Source organism: Balaenoptera musculus, chromosome 1 (genome assembly GCF_009873245.2).
Source record: "Balaenoptera musculus isolate JJ_BM4_2016_0621 chromosome 1, mBalMus1.pri.v3, whole genome shotgun sequence".
Taxonomy (NCBI): Eukaryota; Metazoa; Chordata; class Mammalia; order Artiodactyla; family Balaenopteridae; genus Balaenoptera; species Balaenoptera musculus.
Window position 1 is genome coordinate 57,624,330 of NC_045785.1, and position 27,846 is coordinate 57,652,175.

General features: G+C 35.2%; 1 protein-coding gene across 1 annotated transcript in view; it reads right to left on the minus strand.

Moving 5' to 3' along the window:
• Positions 1-27,846, minus strand: part of DNAI4 (dynein axonemal intermediate chain 4) — a 125,554-nt gene that overhangs the window by 22,805 nt on the left and 74,903 nt on the right. Inside the window, 5 exon segments of the mRNA XM_036843370.1 lie at positions 1,199-1,320; positions 1,616-1,773; positions 3,535-3,686; positions 5,248-5,334; positions 10,209-10,417. Coding sequence (XP_036699265.1) covers positions 1,199-1,320; positions 1,616-1,773; positions 3,535-3,686; positions 5,248-5,334; positions 10,209-10,417 — 728 coding nt within the window.

Sequence of the window (27,846 nt, forward strand, 5' to 3'; positions counted from 1 at the left end):
TCAATAAATTCAAAAAGATTCAGTTTATAAAAAGTTTGTTCCTTGATCATGATAGGATTGAATTAGAAATCAACAGCAAGATCCTTGGAAAAGCCCCAAATATTTGGAAACTAAATAACATGCTTCTAAATAACCCATCAATCAAATAAGAAATCAAAGGAGCACTATTGATGTTTTGGGCCAGCTAGTTCTTTGTTCGGGTCAGGGGAGGACAGTGGTTGTCTTGTGCCTTGTAGTGTATTTAGTGGCATCCCTGGCCTCTGCCTACTAGATGCCAATAGCACTCCTCCCCACATCCCACCTCCCACAGCTGCAGCAACCAAAAATATCTCAAGACATTGTGAAATGTCCCTGATGGGACAGGGAGCACGCCCTTCCCTGCCCACATTGAGAACCACTGCTCTAGAGTCAAGGTGAAAAGTAGATTACAGGAGTTTGAGAATGAAGGCAGTTAGAATATGACTGCAGTAGTAAAAGTGAAATGTAATAAAGGCCTGAACCACATTAGCAGTAGTAGGCTTGGACTAGAAGAAGTGAGACAATCTTACTTAAATATCATTTGGGGAATAGGGTAGAATAGAGTCAGAGCTCAAGTTTTGGCTTGCATAAGTAGGTGGATGATGGTTCACTAAAGAGATAATCATATTACATATCACGGAAAATATATAGGATACTTTTTTTGCAAGTCTGTCATAGTGGCTGAATTTCTGATTCCAAAGAACCTCTGGATAAAAAGAATTAGGAAAGTAGAACTTTACTAAGAGTGCTCTGATTTGACTTTGGTCTTGATAAGCATGATCTTAAGTGGTCTTCCTGATCCCCAGAATCATGAGTCACCACTCACATTGAGATATGGAGGACTATATAGTGGATTTGGTTTCTATAAGTATGATAGAGAAGCAGAGCACCAAAGAGGGGCAAGGAGGGGCATTCAAGTTAAACACGGAGCTGTGAAGATAGTTCCATAGTTGCTCAGAAATACAGACCTTTCCTCCAGAAAGCAGAAAAAGGACAGCCAACTGGAATGTGCCATTCTACCTTAGGTTGACACCTATGATACCTATGTGTGTTATTTTTTTATTTACAGGGTGCAATATTTATTAACATGCTGACATTTTGTCTTGATTTATATCTTAATACACTTCAATTATCAGAAGTTGTTACATGCAATAGTAAATAACAGATTGAAATAATTTACCTTGGGGTGAAAAGCGAAACACATTCCAGGAGCCTGTCGAGATATCAAAGCTTCACCTTTCTTTTCTTTTTCCCCTCCTTTTTTGCTGCTGCTAGCAGTAGTTCTCCTCAAACGCATCAAATCTTTATTTAAAGAAAAAATACATATATTATTTACCACAGGAAATAGTAATGTAGATATAATATGTCCCTTCTGCAAATAATATGATTTCTGCCATCCTTTGCAAGTCTTTAGGTTAAAATTAGCAAATACCAGAGCTAGATGCTTAGAAAAACAATGACCAAGCCCAGTTTTTTTTCTTATTTAGCCAAACCTAAATTTGCCACCTCTTATACATAGTTCACTACGAATTTTTAATTCAGCACATAACAAGAGAAAGATAATTTGGTGTCTGTGTGTGTATTTATTTATTTTTACCATGACAGTCCAGTCCTTTCCGTATAACCCATTTGGAGATCCTTCCATCTGCTGATATAGAAACTAGTATTTCTCTTTTGTCATCACCTGCTGTCCCTCGATCTTGTTCTATCCACTGTAGTTGCCATACAGGTCCCAAATGTTTTTGAGGTGATTCGCTAAAACAGGGTAAAGCATGAAATATAAAATAGTTATAATAATTTTTAAATTCTTGGAGTATAAGCGACTTGGAGTATAAGTGATAAGGACAGTTCCCTAGAGCATCATGACCTACTTATGGAATGATGCTTTTATTGTTCAAAACTGGACTTTTACTTTAAATATTTTGAAAAACAGGAAAAATAATCACTTTGCTATTATTCACTGGTGTTTTTCTCATTTCTTACAAAAGGAAAATTTTATTGCCTTTAGTTATATTAGCTATCATATCAGGGATACAAAAGCAAACATTTTCTTTCTTTTTAGAATTTACTTCTCTTACTCTATTCATTTGCTTTTTCCTAGTTGTGTAAATTTAATTTATTTTAGACACATTGAATATAATTATCTCCATCTTTATAAGGATATTTTTCATAGCTTAAATGAATAAGTCATTTAAGTCTTATTCAAGTAAATAGTTACCTCACCCTTCTTCCTATGTTTCAGGATTGCCCACTGGCTTGATTCTCTCTAGGGCTGAGATTTAAAAGTTTTATGATGAATTATAATCACTTCTCAGATTACTGGCTGCTTTCCTTTCAGATTAATGGGTTGCTTTGTTCCTAGTACTGACTCCCTTGGTTTTTTATGCAAACTCTCCAAATCAGTAGTTCTGAATTTTTTTAAGTCTATATATCTTTGATTATTTGGTAAAAGTTATGGATCCTCTTCCCAGAAACAAGCACAAAGGCTCACGCTTACAAAACTATGCAAATAATTTCAAAATTAAGCTAAAGAACACCTGCTTTAATGCCTATTTCCAGTTCTTGCGAAGTTTATTCAAACACTAATATAAATATACCGCCTCATTTTTGCTCCACTGGTATCTGGTTTATTATAAAAACCTAAGATATCTTTCAATATCTTTAACATTTTATTTTCTCAATATGTCTCATTCATTCATTCTTAATCAAACACTTACTGTAATCCTGTTATATGCCTGATATTATGTGACATACTGAGGATACAAAGGTAAGGAAGACATAATCCTTGCCCTCAGAGCTTACAGCCTCCTCAGGGAGATATATATGTAAATAATTTATACAAAGCACAATAAAGGCTACAATAAAGGTATGTATCGGATGCACAAAAGAAAAGAATGGGCAGGTTTCCTGGAAGAGGTGACACGGAAGCAATAAAGGATACAGACTTTCATTTATAAGGTGAATAAGTTCTGGAAATCTAATGTACAGCATGGTGATTATAGTTAATAATACTGTATTGCATACTTGAGATTTGCTAAGAGAGTAGATCTTAAGTGTCCTCACCACTCACACAAAAAATGGTAATTATGTGAGGTTATGGTTGTGTTAATTAATTTGACTGTGGTAATCATTTCACAATGTATACATATATTAAATCACCACACTGTATGCCTTTAAAAATTATGTCATACAATCTAAATATATACAATTTTTATTTGTCATTTATACCTCAATAAAGCTGGAGATATTTAAAATTTTTGAAAAGAATAAGCATAAACCATCAAGCCAAAGGAATTTTGTTGGTGAGGAGGCGGAGAGGATGATAAGGAGATATTAGGGCAGAGCATTCCAGCTGGAGAGACATTATGAGGAATTACTAAATGCTTGAAAGATAATGGTATTACTCTCAATAACAATATAAACATTCACTCAAAACTAAATAACATTAGAGTAATTTTTTCCTTCTCCCGAAAAAAAGCACATGTTTTATGTTTATCTAATTCTTGGGATTCTCACCTACTATCCAGAACTGGAACGTTACTGTTGCTCTGTACGTTATAAATTGCAATAGTGCCATTGTGATAGCCAACTGCTAAAAGGTTAGGTGCTCCAATTGAAAAATCCACAGCAGTAACGCCGCATGGACTCTGATAAGTACGTTCTGGCCACTGAATAAAAAAAAATTATATTACATTTTAACCTTGGTTTTGTAGACCACAGTAAGGTAGGGTATGATGGTGGCTGAAGACTAGGCTGGTGGCAGTGGGGATGTGAGGAGAGTTAGTCTGCATTCAGTTACTCATTTCTTCCTAACTTCCTGTATACATGAGACTAAAACTTCAATTGGCCATTTCCTTTATTTTGATGAATCCTCAGAGCTCAGTAGTTTTAAGAAATACAGCACTTGGTTTCTACAGTAATTATCATTTTGGGTAATCCTCCAGCAGGATTTGTATGATCATCACAAGTCACCGTCTTAAAGATACAAATAATGGACACCAAATAAATTATCCTGCGTATATTCCTATCCTCCAGTATCTGTTTCAGATGCTTGTATTATCTAATCATTCTAAACAAGGATAGAGGAAGCTCCAAAACTCTCTAAGTTACTCTTTTCTACAACTCTGTCAAGAGTTTTATTGTTTTGTTTTGTTTTAATGTCTAATCCAACTCCTTTCTGGTTTCTAACAACCTACATGGAAAAGAAGATAACCTGCTGATGATGAATCCTATGTCAACCCTTCCACACGTTTAAAATTGCTTCTTCCTTTCTTTTAGGCTATATACACCCAGCTACCTAACAGATGGGGGAATACTTATAAAAACTCTAATCATTTTTATATGCTCTTCTGATCCTTTTCTAAGTTTTCCACTTTACATTTCAGTTGTGACTTAAAACTAAAGCTGTAAAGTAACAGGTTGACTAGGGTTGTTTAACAAAAAAACGTAACTGATTCTTGTTCATTCTCTTTGAAAAATTCATGGCAGTAAGAGAGTTATATTAATCTATTTTCTATCTATCGAGGATAGCAGAAATATATTTTATAAAGTGATAAGGAGTTATTTATATATTGAGAAACAACCCAGTAGTAAATGAAACTTAATTTTTAAAGAATTTTTATTTGCAAATATATTCTTCCTTATAACAGGCAGTGATAAACAATAATGGTTCAGCCCTAAGATCATCATATCTAACAGCACATAGTAGATGTTCAGTAAATATTTATTAAATGAATTTACTTTATCCTATAAAGTGTAAGAACAAATTTATTTTTTTTAAAGATTTATTGATTGATTGCTATGTTGGGTCTTCGTTTTTCTGTGCTAAGGCTTTCTCTAGTTGCGGCAAGTGGGGGCCACTCTTCATCGCGGTGCGCGGGCCTCTCAGTATCTTGGCCTCTCCTGTTGCGGAGCACAGGCTCCAGACGCGCAGGCTCAGTAGTTGTGGCTCACGGGCCTAATTGCTCCGCGGCATGTGGGATCTTCCCAGACCAGGGCTCGAACCCGTGTCCCATGCATTAGCAGGCAGATTCTCAACCACTGCGCCACCAGGGAAGCCCCAAGAACAAATTTTAATTGTTTTATTGTTATAGATTTAAACCAAAGAAAGTAAAGTCTTGCTTGGTAAAACTTTGAGTTTGTTTAATGATCACATAAAACTAACTACTTTATGAGAATTATGTGAACATTTAATTAAATAAAAATAGGTCTTATTCCTGTTTTAGTTACCATGGGATTCTTTATTGACCAGCAGCAAGCCAATCCTCTTTTTTGCTCCTTAAATCCAAAGTGCCCATAGCCAACAGCCAAAAGGTCCTAAAAAACAGAAAAATTAAAAATAAGAGAAGACAGCATAAAAATATCAGCAAATGTATAAAGATGCATATTAATGAACTGTGTTAAAATAGTGATGACATTTCAATTGAGGTTAAAAAATACCAATATACCAACTATTTTCACTCTACATTTCCATCTTCCTAAGCAAAATAATAGTAAAAATAATCACATTTTTAGGCTGAAGAATAAACACTCAAAAAAAACCAATTGCTAACAAGCTATTTTACATATTGAGATAATCTTCAAAAATTGTATTATTACATTATAGTGTCTTATGGGTTTTTAATAATGATCTAATAATTTCAAATGTAAAATAAAAGACATTTATTTTTAAAGGGAGGTGCCATGGACTGAATTGTGTCTCCTCCCCTAAAAGTGATATGCTGAAGTCCTAACCCCTAATAACATGTGATTATATTTGGAAATAGGGCACTTAGGAGGTAATTAAGGTTAAATGAAGTCATAAGGGAGGGGTCCTAATCTGATAGGATTGGGTTCCTTACAAAAAGAGGAAGAGACACAAGAGCTCTTTCTCTCCACCATGCAAGAATACAGCCAAGCCAGGAAGAAAGCCTTCCCCAGGAGCCAAATTCATCTGGCACCGTTGTCCTGGGTTTCCCAGCCTCCAGAACTGTAAGAAATAAATTTCTGTTGTATAAGCCATCCAGTCTATGGTATTTTCTTATGGCAGCTCGAGCTGATTAATACAGCAGGTCATTTCCAGAAGTGCTTATACAGATGACCCTTGAACAACACAGGTTTGAACTGTGCAGGTCCACTTATACATGGATTTTTTAAAATAAATACATTGAAAAATATTTTAGAGATTTGAGATAATTTGAAAATTTCACAAACTGAATAACCTAGAAATATCAAAAAAATTAAGATTTGTCATGAATGCATAAAATATATGTAGATAGTAGTCTATCCTTATGTAGGCATAAGTGATATTCAATATAAAATTAATAATATGTGAGTTTTCTTACTGTTTTATAGCTTTGCTTTCAAAGAACTACATTACCATACAGTATGCCTCGTTCTCATAATTGGAGAAACTGTGTATCAGCCTATCATCACAGGTAAGTAGGGTTTTTTTAATGTAACCGTGTTTCCAATACTGTATTATGAATATGACTGTAATACTGTACGTCATAAAAACTTTATAATAATTCACTCATTAGTTTATAGGCTAGGCTATCCTGAAGCAATCATATCAATTACACTAGGCTACCATAAAGCAATCATATTGCTGCTTCTTCATTATCAATGCATAAATCATTATACCTGTAAATAAATACGAATTTATTTTTCACATGATATTTTCATTTTTGATGTCTGGTGTTAGTAATACATGTAACATCAACAGTGTTTTATATCATATAAGACAGTATTAATGCAGGTACTGACAGAGTATTCATCTGTTAAACAGATGACATAAGCTTAACAGTATTGATAAATACAGTACTATAAATGTATTTTCTCTGATGATTTCCTTAATAACATTTTCTTTTCTCTAGCTTACTTTATTGTAAGAATACAGTATATAATACATATCACACACAAGATATGTGTTAATTGACTATGTTATTGGCAAGGCTTCCAGTCAACAGTAGGCATTAGTAGTTAAGTTTTGGGGGAGTCAAAAGTTATACTTGGGGTGTGGAGGAAAAGGAACACTCTTGCACTGTTGGTGGGAATGTAAATTGATACAGCCACTATGGAGAACAGTATGGAGGTTCCTTACAAAACTAAAAATAGAACTACCATATGACCCAGCAATCCCACTACTGGGCATATACCCTGAGAAAACCATAGTTCAAAATGAGTCATGTACCAAAATGTTCATTGCAGCTCTATTTACAATAGCCAGGACATGGAAGCAACCTAAATGTCCATCGACAGATGAATGGATAAAGAAGATGTGGCACATATATACAATGGAATATTACTCAGCCATAAAAAGAAATGAAATGGAGGTATTTGTAATGAGGTGGATGGAGTTAGAGTCTGTCATACAGAGTGAAGTAAGTCAGAAAGAGAAAAACAAATACAGTATGCTAACACATATATACGGAATCTAAGGGAAAAAAAAAAGGCCATGAAGAACCTAGTGGCAAGACGGGAATAAAGACACAGACCTACTAGAGAATGGACTTGAGGATATGGGGAGGGGGTGGGGTGAGATGTGACAGGGTGAGAGAGTGTCATGGACATACATACACTACCAAATGTAAAATAGATAGCTAGTGGGAAGCAGCCGCATAGCACAGGGAGATCAGCTCGGTGCTTTGTGACCACCTAGAGGGGTGGGATGGGGAGGGTGGGAGGGAGGGAGATGCAAGAGGGAAGAGATATGGGAACATATTGTATATGTATAACTGATTCACTTTGTTATAAAGCAGAAGCTAACACACCATTGTGGGGCAATTATACTTCAATAAAGATGTTTAAAAAAAAAAAAGTTATACTTGGATTTTCATTTGCATGGGGGTTGGCATCCCAACCCCCTTGTTGTTCAAGATCAACTCTATAAGTATGTATGGACAAAAGTTTAATGATTGACCAAACCCTGCCTCTTCTCTGTGATCAGAAATATTACAAACACAGTCCTGCCACCACCCTACCTTCAAGCCAACATCGTGTCTCCACAATTCCCTCTGCCTTAAAATACTCTTCACCACTACCCTTTTTATCTTGACATTGACAAACTCCTATTCATCTCTTCTAGACTCAGCCTAGGCGTCACTTCCTCTAAGAAGCATTCACAAGCCTCTCTTATGTGTTCCTACAGCATTATTTATTTTCTTCATTAAAGCACATAGGAAAGTATTATATGGTCAGTGTCTATGTGTGACTAAATTACTACTGTATCTCCAGTGCTTTAACAGAGTTCCTGGCACAGAGTTAATGTTCAATAAATATTTGTAGAATGAATTAATAAATATGGTAGATGGCATCTGTCATATATTTTTTAGCTTCATTCAAAATTAATCTTATTCTCAATAGCAATAATAATGTTTAAATGCTAGTATATCCAGTTTCTTAAAATGATTCATCTGTCCTTATTACATGGTTATTATTGATTTATTAAATTTCACTTATCTACAAGATGTTCCCAAATAGTTTTATAAAGACAAATCCATACTAAAAGTATTTTATTTTATTCAAAAATAATATACATAATTTAAGAATTCTGCAATTTAGGTTTCAATAAAAATGATTTTTTTAGGTTTTTTAGCATTAATTTTTTTATTGAGGTATAATTGACATACATTATATTAGTTTCATGTGTACAACATGATTCAATATTTGTATATATCGTGAAATGATCACCACAAAAATCTAGTTAATATGCATCACTATACATAGTTACAGAATTTTTTTCTTTTGACGAGAACTTTTAAGATCTACTGTCTTAGCAACTTTCAAATATGCAATGCAGTATTATTAACTATAGTCACCATGTTGCACATTACAGCATGACTTATTTATTTTATAACTGTAAGTTTGTACCTTTTGACTCCATTCACCCATTTAATAGCCATAACAACTATCATGTTTGCTCACAGTACCTTATAAGGTGTAGCAATAAAATGATAAGGCTAATTCTTAAAACATGGATAATACAAGACAGTTTAAACAAATTAGTTTTGACCGTTTTAAAAATACACCAGGGCTTCCCTGGTGGTGCAGTGGTTGAGAGTCTGCCTGCCAATGCAGGGGACACGGGTTCGAGCCCTGGTCTGGGAGGATCCCACATGCCGCGGAGCAACTGGGCCCGTGAGCCACAGCTGCTGAGCCTGCGCGTCTGGAGCCTGTGCTACGCAACAGGAGGGGCCGCGATAGTGAGAGGCCCGCGCACCACGATGAAGAGTGGCCCCCGCTTACCGCAACTAGAGAAAGCCCTCGCACAGAAACGAAGACCCAACACATCCAAAAATAAATTAATTAATTAAAAAAAAAAAAACTCCATTAAAAAAAATACACCAAATATTTATTCCAAAGATACTGCCATTACACAAAAGATTTTTGAAATTACTAGTGGAGAATCATGTCTTCAGAATGAGTTTATAAATCTCAGGAAAAAATAAGTCTCATTACTCTATAATCATCTCTTTTTGACAAACAAACATACCATTCTCCCGCTTGATGATTCATCTAATTTTCCTCAGGATGATTCTTAGCAGTGCAGTAGTTAGTTAAAAGCAAGAACTCTGGAGCCAGATGTCTGGGTTTGAGTTGTTTCACTTACTGGTTATATAACTTTGGGCAAGTTATTTATCCTTTCTGTGCTTCAGTTTCCTCATCAACATAATGAGGAAAATAGTAGAGTTGTGATAATACAAGTAAAACATTCACAATAGTGCCTGGTACATAGTAGGTGCTGTTTAAGTATTTGCTGCTATTAGTAGTAACAGTATTTTAAGGAATCTCAAAATTATTTTGCACATGTTCAGGGTCACTGGATTAAGTATATACTTCCAAATATGATTACTTTAAAGAGAATACAAATTTGGGCACATGAGTCTGGTACCATGTTAAACTAAATAAATACATGTTATCTTCTTGTTCACTTAATATCTCATATGGATTCAGAGAATGCCATGTCCCAAGTACATCTCCTAAAATAAAAATGGTGACATTTTCATATTAAAGGAGAAAAACATCATTTTGTAACTGTTTGCATTTTCCCCTTTTAAAAACATGAACTTGTTTTTAGAGGAATTTTAAAACTAGGGGTTATGTCAATTTAAATCCCTTGCCTAATAGCTGAGAAAAAAAAGTTTTCATTAGTACTTGACAAGTGCCCTTAAATGCTAGAGACAGAATTACTAAAATGTTTGATAACTTACTGGATTTGTTTTATTCCAGGCAAGGCTGCTCACATTAAGGCCTTTGGTTACGTCACAGGAAAAGGACCAAAGTCGTTCCAAATTGGCTGGTATTGTTGATTGTTCTGAACCTATTTCTATTTCTTCTTCCTCTTCCTTCTTAGCCTCTTCTTCTACCTCTTCAAGTTTTTCACCTACTAAAAAGTCTTCAGGTTCTTCAGGTTCTGGTTCTAAAATTAAGTCAAATAAAAAGAAGATCATTGTGCTCTATACCTACAGGAATCTACCAAAGTCTCCAAAGAGCATCTCTATCTACGACTGACACTTCAGCCATCATTGGATCTGCTGGGTCATATGGCCCAAGGGACTGGGTACCCTGAATAGCTGCCTGAACCTGTTGCAGAATCTTCTGTCGTTCTAGGCCCCACTCAAAGCTATTGGCTTTTCAGACCACTCAGTAAATGGACCAGAGGACTCATCCAAATGAGGAATATGTTGCCTTTAAAATGCAAAGAGGTCCACTAGGCATTGTGTCTCTTTTTTTTTTGGTTGAAGGGGAACCAGATGCAACAATGTATCCTTCACCTTAGAAGGTATATCTTGACATATTCCATGCCACTGGACCCTTGGAAATTTCACTGAGGTGGAAGGCCCCTGAAATTTTGTCAGATTTATTTCTCACCTTCTGACATGCAAATGTCTTACCAGTTAAGTCTACTTCCTGTTCACTAGGTCCAATCAGCACAATACCATCAATTTAATGGACCAGTGTAATGTCCTGCTGAAGGGAAAGCTCCCTGCAGACTAAATTATGACATGAAGCAGAACCGTGAAGGTGTACTGCTGACCTGACCGGGTGAAAGCAAATAGCTTCTGGTGGTTTTACCAACAGGTATTGAGGGGGAAAAAAACATTTGTCATATCAATAGCTATACACCAGGTACCATGAGATGTGTTAATTTGCTCAGGCAGTGAAACCCCATCTGAAACAACAGCTGCAATTGGAGTCACCACGTGGTTAAGTTTACAATAATCCACTGTTTTTCTCTAAGATCCATGTGTTTTCTATGTAAGCTAAACAGATGAGTTGAATGGTGAGAGTCAACATTCCTGCATATTTCAAGTCCTTGGTGGTAGCATTAACCTCTGAAATCCCTCCAGAAAGGTGGTATTGCTATGATGTGCTATTTTCATAGGTATAGGCAGCTCTAGTGGCTTCCACTTCGCCTTTTCCTCCCATATTAGCCCTCACTCCACAGGTCAAGAATCACATGTGGGGATTCTGCCAGTTTCTGAATATTTCTATTTCAAGTATACATTCTGGAACAGGGGAAATAACTACAGGATGATTCAGTGGACCCACTGTGAGATGAACCTGATCTAAAATTCTGTAGATCACCTGACTTTTACAAGTCCTTACTCTGACTAGTAGACCCCAGTGATGTTTTGGGTCTCCCAGAGCTAGTGTGAACTCAGCCACTGTTCAGTAATCCCTGAAATTTCTGATTATTTCCTTATCCGCAATGCACCCTAGTAAAAGGCTTTCCCCTATGGGGAAAGCTGGGATAAATATTAACAGTATACATTCTTGGCAGTGTAGCGTGATACATTCTCAAAGGGACCCAGTCTCCCCTTCATTCAAGAAGTTCTGGTTCTATAAACTGGCTCAAGAATAGGAATAGGTTAAGGGGCTGTGACTTTGTTTTTTAGTGTTTCAAGTTAGAAACACTTGACCTAGAACTCTACTGCTTACACAGATTAAGAATTTACAAGAAGACTGTCTGTTATGGGCTGAATCCTTTCTCCCCAAAATCCATATATTGAAGCCCTAAGAATGTAGTACCTCAGAATGTAATAGTATTTTGAGACAAGGGCTTTAAAGAGGTGATTAAGGTAAAATTAGGCTATTAGTGTGGGTCCCAATCCAATATGATTGGTATCCTTATAAGAAGAGGAAATTTAGACACACCAAGAGAGACAAGGGATGCACACACACAGAGAAAAGACCGTGTAAAGAGGCAGCAAGAGGGTGGCCATCTGCAAGCCAAGGAGAAGAGGCCTCAGAGGAAACCAATGCTGCTAGCACCTGGATCTTGGACTTCCTGCCCCCAGAGCTGTGAGGAAGTAAATTTCTGTTGTTTAAGCCACTCAGCTCATGGTATTTTGTTATGGCAGTCCTAGCAAACTAATACACCACCTACCTATGTCTCTTCTAAGGACATCATAATCAACTAGCCAGTGCCCTGGGTCTCTGCAAGTCAGACTATTCTCATTACTGCTTTGTCCCCATTATGGTAACCACGCCTACATTTCCTCTGGCGATTAAATGCTGCCCTTTAGCCCCCTCACCCTCAGGATCCAATTATCATTACTATATTTAAGGCCCCAGTTCAGAGGCAGCAGCTCTCACTATAACTTCTGACCTACAGAAGAGTGACCACAGAGCTCTTCAAGGATGTAGGGGCTGGCCCTCACAAGTTTATTTCTCACAATTGTGGTGAAAGGTATGTTATCTGGACCCTCCTGGAGTGACCAGGCAGGTCATCATGATAAGTCCGCTCTAACGTTAGAACGTCCCTACGCCTTTGGATACCTTTCTTTAGAGTATACCAAGACAGTTCTGACACTTCAGCTCCACTTAGTAAAGGCCACATTTTGGTCCATTATCAGCCAACCAAAAAACAAATTCTTAAAGCCATCTCTAATCCTTAAACTACAACACTGTACCCAGAATCTCCGCTCAGTGGAACCATATTAACTTTGACCTGATCTGACTTTATATTCCTTCCATCATTATCCTATACCCTTAATACCCATTTCCACCTATATTCCTCAGATCTCTGCCTGTATAAATTAGCAAACTCAGCAATTGATTCTCCAAGAAGTTATAACAAACCAAAATGTGTATGTACCTAACAACTTCAAAATACATGAAACAAATAAACAATCAAAACCAATAGCTCTGAAAGGAGACATAAATACACAATTATAATTGGAGATTTCAACACTCCTCTCTCAATAACTGGTAGAACAAGTAGGCAGAAAATCAGATGACCTGAACATCACTATCAACCAACTTGACCTAACCAACATTTACAGAACATTCTATCCAAAAACACCAGAATATATGTTCTTCTCAAGTGCCATAGCACATTCTTTAAGATGGACCATATTATGGACCATAAAACAACTTTAGACCACAATGGAATTAAATTAGAAATAAGAGAAAGATAGCTAGAAAATTCCAAAACATTTGTATATTAACACATTCATAACAACACATGGGTCAACGAGGTCTCAAGAGAAATTTTAAAATATATTTTAATGAACTGAAAATACAACATATCAAATCTTATGAGATTCAGCTAAAGCACTGCTTAGAAAGCATATATGAGAAAAGGAGAAAGTTAAATTTGTATCTCACATGTGATCCACCCATTCCACTCCTAGGTACTGACCCAAGAAAAATGAATGCAAATGCCCATACAAAGACTTGTATACCAATATTTTTACCAACTTTATTTGTAATGGTCCCAGACTAGAAACGAATATCAATCAACAGGTGAAAGGATAAACATAGTATAGGATATTCGTACAATGGAATACTAGTCAGTAATAAAAAAGAGTGAACAATTGATACATGCAACAACATGAGTGAATCTGAAATAATAATTTTGATTTTAATAATTTTGCTGAGGAAAAGAAGCTAGATAAAAAAGAGTACATAATGTACATTTATATAAAATTCTAGAAAATGCAAACTACTAATCTGTATAAGGATGTAAAGCAAATCAGTGGCTTCTTAAGGATAGGGGAGGGGCAAAGAGGAACAAGAAGGAAGGATTATAAAAGACATGAAAAAAACATTTGAGATATACATATATATCATTATATATAATTGTACATATTCATTGATTGTGGTGATATATCAAAGCTTTTGAATTGTATGCCTTAAGCATTGGCAGTTTATTGTCACTTATACTTCAATAAAGCTGTTAAAAAATAACCGTGGTATATCACTCTTTAAATGAACACCAGATAATATAAATACCACAGCATTTTTTAATTGTGAAAAAAATTACAATCATTGACATGCATAGGTTTTAGCTGTACAGTTTGATGAGTTTTGATAAATATACACACTGATGTAACCAACAATCCAATCAAGATGCAGAATATATCCATCAAGCAAAAAAGTTTTCTCATGCTACTTTCCAGTCAAACCTAATCTACCATAGGCAGGCACTGGTTTAATTTCTAAAACCTTGGAGTAGTTTTGTCAGTTATAGCATATCATGAAAATGGGCCCATTGGTATGCATTCTTTTGTGTCTGAATTCTTTCACTTAACAATGTTTTTGAATCCATCAAGGTTATTATGTATATAAGTAGTGCACTCATTTTTATTGCTGAGTAGTGCTCCAACATTTGTTTAAGCATTGACCCACTGATGGATACCTGGGATTTTTCCAGTTTGGGGTTATTATGAATAAAGCTGTAATGAGCATTCTTATATAAGTCTTTTTTGTGGATATATTTTTTTCTCTTGGGTAAATATCCAGGAAAAGGATTATTGGGTCATTGGATGGATCTGTGTTTAACATTTTAAGAAACTTCCTAGCAGACTTCTGGGTTGTACAATTTTATACTCCCACAGCAATATATGAAAAACCCAAGCTGCTCCATGTTTTTGCTAACACTTGGTTTTGTCAGTCTTTTTAATTTTAGCCATTCTGGCTAGTGTATTGATTTTAACTTGCATTTCCTTGATGACTATGTTTAGTACATTTTCAGGTGTCTATTTGTTGCGTGAAGTTCCTGTTCAAACCTTTTGTCTATTTTTTTTAAACATCTTTATTAGAGTATAATTGCTTTACAATCTTTAGTCTATTTTTCATTAGGCTGTTTTTCTTCTTTTTATTGGGCTGTAAATGTCCATTACATATTCAAAACTTAAGTCTTTAGTCAGATGTATGTATTGCAAACATATTTTTCTAGCCTGTTGCCTTGTACTTTTTTCCTAACAGTGCTATTCAAAGAGCAGGCATTTTAACTATTGCAAAGTCTTATTAATTTTTTTCCTTTATGCCTTGGGATTTTTGTGTACTAAGTATCTTTTCTTACGCTAAGATCACACATAATTTTTCTTTTATCTTCTTCTAGAACTTTATAGTTTTAATTTTTACATTTAAATCTATGGCCCATTCTGAGTTAATTTATACATATGATAGGAGGTGAGGGTTGATGTTCATTTTTCTGCCCATATGGATATCGAATTTTTTCAGCACCATTTTAAAAAGATCAGCCTTTCTCTATTGAATCACCTTGGCATGTTTGTTAAAAATCAATTGACCATATAGGTCTGTGTTTATTTCTGGACTCACTACTCTGTTTCAGTCATCTATATGTCTATCCTTAGACAAATACCACACTGCCTTGATTACTGTAGCTTTATAGTCACTTGTAATCTGGTGGGGTAAGTCCTTCAACTTTATTCTTCTGTTTCAAAATTGACTTAGTTATTCTAGGTCCTTTGCTTTGCCATATAAAATATAGAATTATATTGTCAATTAATTATCTTTAAAGAAATTTAAAATGGTGAGAAATGTCTCTTACTTTTACTCACATTGTCGAATTCTAGCATTCTCCATTTCTTTGTTTAGATTCTGGTTTCTGTTATTATTTTCCATCAGCCTGAAGAACCTCCTTTAACATTTTTTACAGTGCTGGTCTGTTAGCAATGAATTCTCTCAGCTTTTGTTTGTCTGAACATGTTTTTATTTCACCTTGATTTTTGAAGGATATTTTCTCTAGATATAGAATTTTTTAGCACAGTAAAAATGTCATTGCATTGTCTTCTGGCTTCTGTTAAGAAATAAGGGCATTATTAGCTTTCTTCCCTAAATGTAACGTGTTTTTTCTGGCAACTTTTAACATTTTTTTTTTGACATATTACTTATAATGTGCCTCAATGTGGTTTTCATTGTGTTTATCTTGCTTGGGTTTCATTGAGCTTCTTATAATCGTTGGTTTAAAGATTTTTTTCAAGTATGGAAAATTTCTAGCTACTCTTTCTTCAAATGTTTTTCTGCTTTTCCTCCTCTTTATTCTAGTACTACAATTCCAATTACATGCATATTAAATCACATGATCTTGTGACACAGGTCACTGAGGCTCTTTTTTTTTTTTTTTGGCCTTGTTTATCTCCATACTCCCGTTTGGAATGTTCCTCTTGCTTATCTTTGAGTTCACTGATCTTCTTCAGTTTTTAGTATTCTGTTAAACCCAAACAGTAAATTTTTCATTTCATGTATTATGTATTTCAGCTCTAGTAGTTCTATTTGGTCCTATATGTAGCTTTTATTACTTTTCTCATTGTATTCTTATTTTCTTTAAATCCTTAAGCATATTTTTATAGCTTTTTCTTTAATAAACTTTATTTTTTAGAGTAGTTTTAGGTTCACAGCAAAAATGAACTCAAAGTGCAGAGTTCCCAAATACTCACACACAGATATATGCACAGCCTCTTCCAGATCAGCATCCTGCAGCACTAGTACATTTGTTACAATCAGTGAACCCATACTGACAAATCATTATCCCCCAAAGTCCATAGTTTACATTAGGATTCACTCTTGGTGTTGTACATTCTATGGGTTTGGATGAGTGTACAATAACATGTACCCACCATTATGTATCATGCAGAATAGTTTCATCACTCTAAAAATCTTATGTGCTCTGCTCATTCATTTCTCCCAACCCTCTAATCCCTGGAAACCCCTGATTTTTTTTACTGTCTCCATACTTTTGCCCTTTCCAGAATGTCATACAGTTGTAATCAGAGTATGTAGCCTTTTCAGATTGGCTTCTTTCACTTAGTAACACGCATTTAGGTTTTCTCCATGTCTGTTCATGGCTCGATAACTAATTTCTTTTTAGTGCTGAATAATATTCTATTGTCTGGATATACTGCAATTTATTCATCCATTCACGTACTGAAGAACATCTTGTTTGCCTTCAAGTTTTGGCAATTATGAATAAAGCTGCTATAAACATCTGCATGCAGATTTCTGTGTGGGTATAAGTATTCAACTCCTTTGGGTAAATACCAAGGAGTGCAGTTATGGACTGTATGGTTACAGCATGTTTAGTTTCGTAAGAAACTGCCAAACTATCTTCCAAAGTGGCTGAACCATTGTGCATTCCCACCAACACTGAATGAGAATTCTTGTTGCTCCACATCTTTGTTAGCATTTGGTAATATCAATGTTTTGGATTTTAGCTATTCAATAGTTTTGTGGTGGTATCTCATTGATGTTTTAATTGGAAGTTCCTTAATATATAATGTTGAGTATCTTCTTATATGCTTATTTGCCCTCTGTATATCTCTTTGGTGAGGTATCTGCTAGGTCTTTTGCCCATTTTTAAAAATTATGTTGTTTGGTTCCTTATTGTTGAGTTTTAAGAGATATTTGTGTATATTGGATGAGTCCTTTACCAGATGTGTCTTTTGCAAATATTTTCTTCAGTCTGTGACTTGACTTCTCATTCTATTGACAATGTCTTTCATAGGGCATAAGTTTTTTTGTTTTTTTTTAATTATTTTTTATTGAAGTATAGTTGCTGTACAATATTATATAAGTTAAATGTGTACAATATAGTGATTCATAATTTTTAAAGATTATACTCCATTTACAATAATTATAAAAATTGGCTATATTCCATGTGTTGTACAATATATTCTTGTAGCTTATTCTATACCTAATAGTTTGTACCTCTTAATCCCCTACACGGCCCCTCCTACCTTCCCTCTCCTCACTGGTAACCACTAGTTTGTTCTCTATATCTGTAACTTTGCTTCTTCTTTTGTTATATTCACTAGTTTTTTGTATTTTTAGATTCCACATATAAGTGATACACAGTACATGTCTTTCTCTGTCTGACTTATTTCACTTAGCATAATGCCCTCCAAATCCATCCATTTTGCTGCAAATGGCAAATTTTCATTTTTATTTTTGGCTGAGTAGTATTCCATTGTAAATATATACCATATTTTCTTTATCCATTTATCTGTTGATGGACACTTAGGTTGGTTCCATATCTTGGCAATTGTAAATAATGCTGCTATGAACATTGGGGTACATGTACCTTTTAGAATTAGTATTTTGGGTTTTTTTGGCTATATATCCAGGAGTGAAATTTCTGGGTCAATATCAATATGGTATAAGTTTTTAATTATAATGAAGTCTGGTTTATCAATTATTTCTTTCAATAGATCATGCCTTTGGTGTTAAATCTAAAAATTCTTCATCATACCCAACATCCTCTAGATTTTCTCCAGTGTTGTCTTCTATGAGTTTTATAGTTCTGTATATTACATTGAGGTTTGTGATCCATTTTGAGTTAATTTTTGTGAAAAGTGTAAGATCTGTATCTAGATTGTTTATTTTTCCCATAAATATTCAGTTGTTCCAGTACCATTTGTTGAAAAGACTATCTTTTTTTTTTCCATTGTATTGCCTTTCCTCTTTGGTCAAAGATCAGTTGGCTATACTTATGTGTATCTATTCTGGGCTTTCTGTTCTGTTTCACTGATCTGTGTGTCTATTCTTTCACCAATACCACACTGTCTTAACTACTGTACCTTTACGGTAATTCTTGAAGTCAGGTAATTCCAGTCCTCCAACTTTGTTCTTCTCCTTCAATATTGTGTTGGCTATTCTGGGTACAATAGCTTTTTTAAATTCCTTGTCTTGAGTTAGTGTCTCCCTACAACTAGGGCACCTGCTGGCCACTGGTGGGGAACCCTGACACCCAAGGAGACAGGAGGAACCCCCAAGTGAACCGGATCTTGGTTCACGAGCCGGGGGTTGGGCCAAAGCTCCTGCAGTGGGAGCTCCACGTCTGAACCACTGGACTAACAGAGAACCTCAGACCCCAGGGAATATACATCAGAGTGAGGTCTCACAGAGGTCCTCATCTCAGCACCAAGACCCAGTTCTACCCAACATCCTACAAACTCCAGTGTTGGAAGCCTCAGGCCAAACAACCAGTAAGATAGGAACACAATCCTACTCATAAAAAAATTTTTTTAAATGAGATGGCAGAAAAATATGTCACAGATGAAGGAGCAAGGTAAAAACCTACAAGACCAAAAGAATGAAAAGGAAATAGGCACTCTACCTGAAAAAGAATTCAGAGTAATGATAGTAAAGATGATCCAGAATCACGGGGAAAAAATGGAGGCACAGATTGAGAAAATACAAGAAATGTTTAACAAAGATCTAGAAGAACTAAAGAGCAAACAAACAGATATGAACAGCACAGTAACTGAAATGAAAAATACACTAGAGGGAATCAATAACAGAATAACTGAGGCAGAAGAATGGATAAGTGACCTGGAAGACAAAATGGTGGAAATAACTGTGGAGGAGCAGAATAAGGAAAAGAGAATGAAAAGAATTGAAGACAATCTCAGAGACCTCTGGGACAACACTAAACACACCAACATTCGAACTATATGGGTCCCAGAAGAAGAAGAGAAAAAGAAAGGGTCTGAGAAAATATTTGAAGAGATTATAGTGGAAAACTTCCCTAACATGGGAAAGGAAACAGTCACCCAAGTCCAGGAGTCCACAGAGTCCCATACAGGATAAACCCTAGGAGAAACACACCAAGACACATAGTAATCAAACTAACAAAAATTAAACACAAAGAAAAAATATTAAAAGCAGCAAGGGAAAACCAAAAAATAACACACAGAGGAATCCCAGTAAGATTACCAGCTGATTTTTCAGCAGAAACGCTGAAGGCCAGAAGGGAGTGGCAGGATATACTTAAAGTGATGAAAGAGAAAAACCTTCAACCAACATTACTCTATCCAGCAAGGATCTCATTCAGATATGACAGAGAAATTTAAAGCTTTTCAGACAATCAAAAGCTAAAAGAATTCAGCACCACCAAAACAGCTTTACAACAAATGCTAAAGAAACTTCTCTAGGCGGGAAACACAAGAAAAGAAAAAGATGCACAAAAACAAACCCAAAACAATTAAGAAAATGGTAATAGGAACATACAGATTGATAACTACCTTAAAGGTAAACAGACTAAATGCCCCAACCAAAAAATATAGGCTGGCTGAATGGATACAAAAACAATACCCATATATATGTTGTCTACAAGAGACCCACTTCAGACCTAGGGACACATACAGACTGAGAGTGAGGGGATGGAAAAAGATATTCCATGCAAATGGAAATCAAAAGAAAGCTGGAGTAGCAATTCTCATATCAGACAAAATAGACTTCAAAATAAAGACTATTACAAGAGAAAAAGAAGGACATGACATAATGATCAAGGGATCAATCCAAGAAGAAGATATAAAAATTGTAAATATTTATGCACCCAACCTAGGAGCACCTGAATACATAAGGCAAATGCTAACAGCCCTAAAAGGGGAAATTAACAGTAACACAATAATAGTAGGGGACTTTAACACCCCACTTACACCAATGGACAGATCATCCAAAATGAAAATAAATAAGGAAACACAAGCTTTAAATGATACATTAAACAAGATGGACTTAATTGACATTTACAGGACATTACATCCAAAAACAACAGAATACACTTTCTTCTCAAGTGCTCATGGAACATTCTCCAGGATAGATCACATCTTGGGTCACAAATCAAGCCTCAGTAAATTTAAGAAAATTGAAATCATATCAAGCATCTTTTCTGACCACAACACTATGAGATTAGTAATAAATTACAGGAAAAAAACTGTAAAAAACACAAATACATGGAGGCTAAAGAATACATTACTAAATAACCAAGAGATCACTGAAGAACTCAAAGAGGAAATCAAAAAATACCTAGAAACAAATGATAACGAAAATGCAATGACCCAAAACCTATGGGATGCAGCAAAAGCAGTTCTAAGAGGAAAGTTTATAGCAATACAATCCTACCCCAAGAAACAAGAAAAACCTCAAATTAACAATCTAACCTTACACCTAAAGTAACTAGAGAAAGAAGAACAAACAAATCCTAAAGTTAGTAGAAGGAGAGAAATCATAAAGATCAGAGCAGAAATAAATGAAATAGAAATGAAGAAAACAATGGCAAAGATCAATAAAAATAAAGCTGGTTCTTTGAGAAGATAAACAAAATTAATAAACCCTTAGCCAGACTACTCAAGAAAAAAGGGAGAGGACACAAATCAATAAAATTAGAAATGAAAAAGCAGAAATCACAACTGACACTGCAGACATACAAAGGATTATAAGAGACTACTACAAACAGCTATATGCCAATAAAATGGACAACCACGAAGAAATGGACAAATTCTTGGAAAGGTACAATTTTCCAAGACTGAACCAGGAAGAATTAGAAAATATAAACAGATTGATCACACGTAATGAAATTGAAACCGTAATTAAAAACCTTCCACAAAAAAAAAGTCCAGGACAGGATGGCTTTACAGAAGAATTCTATCAAACATTAAGAGAAGAGCTAACACCAATCCTTCTCAAACTCTTCCCAAAAATTGCAGAGAGAGAAACACTCCCAAATTCATTCTATGAAGCCACCATCACCTTGATACCAAAACCAGAAAAAGATATCACAAAATAAAGAAAATTATAGACCAATATCACTAATGAACATAGATGCAAAAATCCTCAACAAAATACTAGCAAACAGAATCCAACAGCACATTAAAAGGATCATACACCATGATCAAGTAGGATTTATCCCAGGGATGCAAGGATTCTTCAGTATATGCAAATCAATCAATGTGATACACCACATTAATAAATTAAGGAATAAAAACCATATGATCATCTCAATAGATGCAGAAAAAGCTTTTGACAAAATTCAACACCAACTTATGATAAAAACTCTCCAGAAAATGGGCATAGAGGGGACCTACCTCACCATAATAAAGGCCATATATGACAAACCACAGCAAGCGTCATACTCAATGGTGAAAAACTGAAAGCATTTCCACTAAGATAAGGAACAAGACAAGGATGCCCACTCTCGTCACTCTTATTCAACATAGATTTGGAAGTCCTAGCCACAGCAATCAGAGAAGAAAAAGAAATAAAAGGAATATAAATTGGAAAAGAAAAAGTAAAACTTTCACTCTGTGCCAATGACATGATACCATACATAGATAATCCTAAAGATGCCACCAGAAAACTACTAGAACTAATCAGTGAATTTGGTAAAGTAGCAGGATACAAAATTAATGCACAGAAATCTCTGGCATTCCTATACACCAACAACAAAAAATTAGAAAGAGAAATTAAGGAAACACTCCCATTTACCACTGCAACAGAAAGAATAAAATACCTAGGAATAAACCTACCTAAGGAGACAAAAGACCTATATACAGAAAACTATAAGACACTGAAGAAAGAAATTAAAGATGATACAAACAGATGGAGAGATATACCACGTTCTTAGATTGGAAGAATCAACATTGTGAAAATGACTATACTACCCAAAGCACTCTACAGATTCAATGCAATCCCTGTCAAACTACCAATGGCATTCTTCACAGAATTAGAACAAAAAATTTTACAATTCATATGGAAACACAAAAGACCCCAAATAGCCAAAGCAATCTTGAGAAAGAAAAGCGGAGCTGGAGGGATCAGGCTCCCTAACTTCAAACTATACCAGAAAGCTACAATAATCAAGACAGTATGGTACTGACACAAAAACAGAAATATATATCAATGGTACAGGATAGAATGCCCAGAGATAAACCAACGCACATATGGTCACCTAATTTACGACAAAGGAGGCAAGAACATACAATGGAGAAAAGACAGCCTCTTCAATAAGTAGTGCTGGGAAAACTGGACAGCTACATGTAAAGGAATGAAATTAGAACACTACTTAATACCATACAAAAAAATAAACTCCAAATGGATTAAAGACCTAAATGTAAGACCAGACACTATAAAACTCTTAGAGGAAAACATAGGAAAAACACTCTTTGACATAAATCACAGCAAGATCTTTTTTGACCTATCTTCTAGAGTAATCAAAATAAAAACAAATGGGACTTAATTAAACTTAAAAGCTTTTGCACAGCAAAGGAAACCATAAACTAGACAAAAAGACAACCCTCAGAATGGGAGAAAACATTTGCAAATGAAACAACAGACAAAGGATTAATCTCCAAAATATACAAACAGCTCATGGAGCTCAATATCAAAAAAACAAACAATCCAGGTAAAAAATGGGCAGCAGACCTAAATATACATTTCACCAAGGAAGACATACAGATGGCCAAGAGGCACATAAAAAGATGCTCAGCATCACTAATTATTAGAGAAATGCAAATCAAAAGTACAATGAGGGGACTTCCCTGCTGCTGCAGTGGTTGGGAGTCTGCCTGCCAATGCAGGGGACACGGGTTCGAGCCCTGGTCTGGGACGATCCCACATGCCACAGAGCAACTAAGCCCGTGCACCACAGCTGCTGAGCCTGCACTGTAGAACCCACGAGCCGCAACTGCTGGGCCTGCATGCCACAACTGCTGAGGCCCACGTGCCTAGAGCCTGTGCTCCGCAACAAGAGAGGCCACTGCAATGAGAAGCCCGTGCACTGCAACAAAGAGTAGCCCGCACTTGCCATGACCAGAGAGAGCCCATGCACAACAACGAAGACCCAATGCAGCCAAAAATAAATAAATAACATTTTTAAAAAACAACCAAAAAAAGCACTACAATGATGTATCACCTCATGCCAGTCAGAATGGCCATTATCAAACAATCTAGAAACAATAAATGCTGGAAAGGGTGTGGTAAAAGGGAACCCTCCTGCACTGTTGGTGGCAATGTAAATTGATACAACCACTATGGAAAACAGTATGGAGGTTCCTTAAAAAACTAAAAATAGAACTACCATATGACACAGCAATCCCACTACTAGGCATATACCCTGAGAAAACCATAATTCAAAAAGACATGTACCACAATGTTCATTGCAACACTATTTACAATAGCCAGGACATGGAACCAACTTAAATGTCCATCGACAGATAAATGGATAAAGAAGATGTGACACATATATACAATGGAATATTACTCAGCCATAAAAAGAAATGAAATTGAGTTATTTGTAGTGAGGTGGATGGACCTAGAGTCTGTCATACAGAGTGAAGTAAGCCAGAAAGAGAAAAACAAATACTGTATGCTAATGCATATATATGGAATCTAAAAAAAAAACAAAAAATGGTACTGATGAACCTAGCTGCAGGGCAGGAATAAAGACGTAGACATAGAGAATGGACTTCAGGACATGGGGTGGGAGGGCGAAGCTGGGGTGAAGTGAGAGTAGCATCAACATATATACACTACCGAATGTAAAATAGTTAGCTAGTGGGAAGCAGCAGCATAGCACAAGGAGATCAGCTCAGTGCTTTGTGATGACCTAGAGGGGTGGGATAGGGAGGATGGGAGGGAGGCTCAAGAGGCATGGGATGTGGGGACAGATGTATGCATATGGCTGATTCACTTTGTTGTACAACAGAAACTAACACAATATTGTGAAGCAATTATACTCCAACAAAGATCTATTTTTTTAAAAAATGTCCTTGTCTGCTTTTGCACCATCTCAGTCATCTTTACATCTGTTTCTATTAACTGATTTTTCTCAGTTATGGCTCACATTTTCCTGCTTCTTTACATGACTAGTAATTATTTTTATTGGAGGCTGTACATCATAAAATTTACAGCAATGAATGACTGGATTGTGTTTTCTTCCAAACAATACAGTGTTGAAGTTTGTTTTATCAAGCAGTGAACTTATGTTCAGATTATCTTGCTTTTTAAATTAGCTTTTTCTAAAGTGTGTGAAGGTAGGGGTCTAGACTAGATAGAACAATTTAAGTATGAATGTATCTGATAATAAAGCTCTCAAATATATAGAGCAAAATTAACAAGCTTAGAGAAAATAGAGACAAATCCATAATCATAATTAAAGATTCTAACAATACTCTCTCATTAGTTGATAGAACAGGTCAACAAAAACTCAATAAAGATGAAAGATTTGTAAAACACTATCAATCAATTTGACATAATTAACATCTAAAGAATACTGCACTAAATAATAGAATACCCCATCTTCTTGAGTGTGGAACATTCACCATATGCTGGGCCATAAAACAATTCGTAATAAATTTCAAAGGGTAGAAATCATATAGAATATGCTCTCTGACCACCATGCCAATGTTAAATTAGAATTCAGTAAGAAAAGATGAATAAAAAATTACTAAAAACTTGGAAACTAAACAGTATACTTTTAACCAACCTAAACATCAAAGAGAAACTCACATGGGAAATTAAGAATTATTTGGAATTGAATAATAATAAAAACACAAGTTATCAATATTTGTAAGAGGCAGGAAAATTTGTAGTATTAAATGCCTATCTTAGACACGAAAAAAGATGTAAAATCAATGATCCAAACTTCCATCTTAAGAAGCTACAAAAAGAAGAGTAGATTAAATTCAACGAAGAAAAACATAAAAGTAAAAATGAAAATAACTGAAGTTTTTTTTTAAAAGGACCAAAAAATTGAGAAAATCATTGAAACAAGAAGATATTTTTGAAAGGATTAGTATAACTGAAAAAGCCCCAACTAGACTGATAAAAGAGAAAAGTCACAAATGACCAATATCAAGAATGAAATAGGAGATACCACTATAAATCCTACAGATACCAAAAGAATTTAAAGAGAGGATATTATGAACAACTTTATGCATATAATTTCAACAACATAGACAAAATGGGTAAATTCCTCACAAATTACCAAAACTGACACAGGTAGGAATAGAATAACCCTATATTTGTCAAAGAAATTAAATTTGCAATTTGAAAACTTTCTGTAAAGAAAACTCCATCCCAGATGGTTTCACTGGTAAATTTTATCAAACATTTAAAGAAGAAATAATACGCAAATTTTTTTTGAAAACAGAGAATGAGGGAAGACTTTCAAACCTCATATTATAAGTCCATCATAACACTAAAGAACTTCAAAGGAACAGAAAATTACAGAAAAATATGTTGCATGAGACTAGTCACGAAAATTCTCAATAGAGTATTAGAAAATTGAATTCAACAGTATATAAAAAGGATAATATATCATAACCAAGTGAAGTTTAACCAGAGGAATTCAGTTTGTTTTAACATTTTAAAATCAAACAATGTAACTGGCCACATTGACAGATTAAAGGAAAAAATTACATAATTGTTTTAATAATTTAGAAAATGTTTTGAACAAAATTCAACATCCATTTATGTTTTAAAATGTCCAGCAAACTGGAATGAGAAGGAAATTTCCTCAAACCAGTAAAAGGCATCTATAAAAAACTATACTTAACATCTTATTTAACAATGAAATACTGAATTCCTTTATCCTAAGTTCAGAAACAAGACAAAGATATTTGCAACCTTGGGGCAGGCAAAGATTTCTTAGAGAAGACATGGAAAGTATTTACTACAAAAGGAAAAACCGATAGATAAGACTTCATCAAAATTAAAAACCTCTGCTCAACAACAGACAAATATATGTTTGTTATAGGCTTAAAGAAAATAGTTGTATCTTTCAAGGAGCTTGTATCCAGAATATATTTTTTTAAAAAAAGCTCCTACAACTTGATTTTTTTTAAAAAAGACAACTCAATTTTAAAATGCACAAAGAACTTGACCAAATATTACACAGAAGAAGATATACAAATGACAAAAAAAGTTATTAAAAAGATTGCCAACGGCAGGCATTATCAAGAATGTGGGGCTTCCCTGGTGGCAGTGGTTAAGAAACCACCTGCCAATGCAGGGACACGGGTTCAAGCCCTGGTCCGGGAAGGTCCCACATGCCACCGAGCAAGTAAGCCCATTCACCACAACTACTGAGCCTACACTCTATAGCCCGTGAGCCACAACTACTGAGCCCATGTGCCACAACTACTGAAGCCCACATGCCTAGAGCCTGTACTCTGCAACAAGAGAAGCCACCGCAATGAGAAGACCGCGCACTGCAATGAGGAGTAGCCCCCGCTCCGCAATGAAGACCTACGGCAGCCAGAAAAAAAAAAAAAAGAAGAAGGTGGAGCAACTCCTGTATATTTCTTGTGGGATTGTAAAATGGTACAAATAATCTGGAAAGGTATTTTGCAGTTTCTGAAAAAGTTATACATACATCTATTCAAAGACCCAATAATTCCATTTCTAGGTATTTACCTAAGAGAAATTAAAACATATATCCACAAAAAGAAACACAAAAATGGTCATAGCAGCTTTATTCATAATAGATCAAAGATGTACAGGTGTCCATCAGCAGGTGAATGAATATACAAATTATTATGGTATGTTCATTAAAAGGAGTAGTACTCAGAAAAAAATGAACTACTTATATACATATCAATGTAGATGAATCTCAAAAACATTATGTTAAGTAAAAGAAGCCAGACACAAAAGAATACTTACTATACGAACCCACTTATATGATATACCAAAATAATTTATCTATAGTGATAGAAATCAGCTTAATGCCTGTCTATAAGGGTGTACATTTTAACTGGAAAACAGCAGAAGGGAACTTTTGGGGTTGGTAAATATATTCTCTGTCTTGATTACAGTATT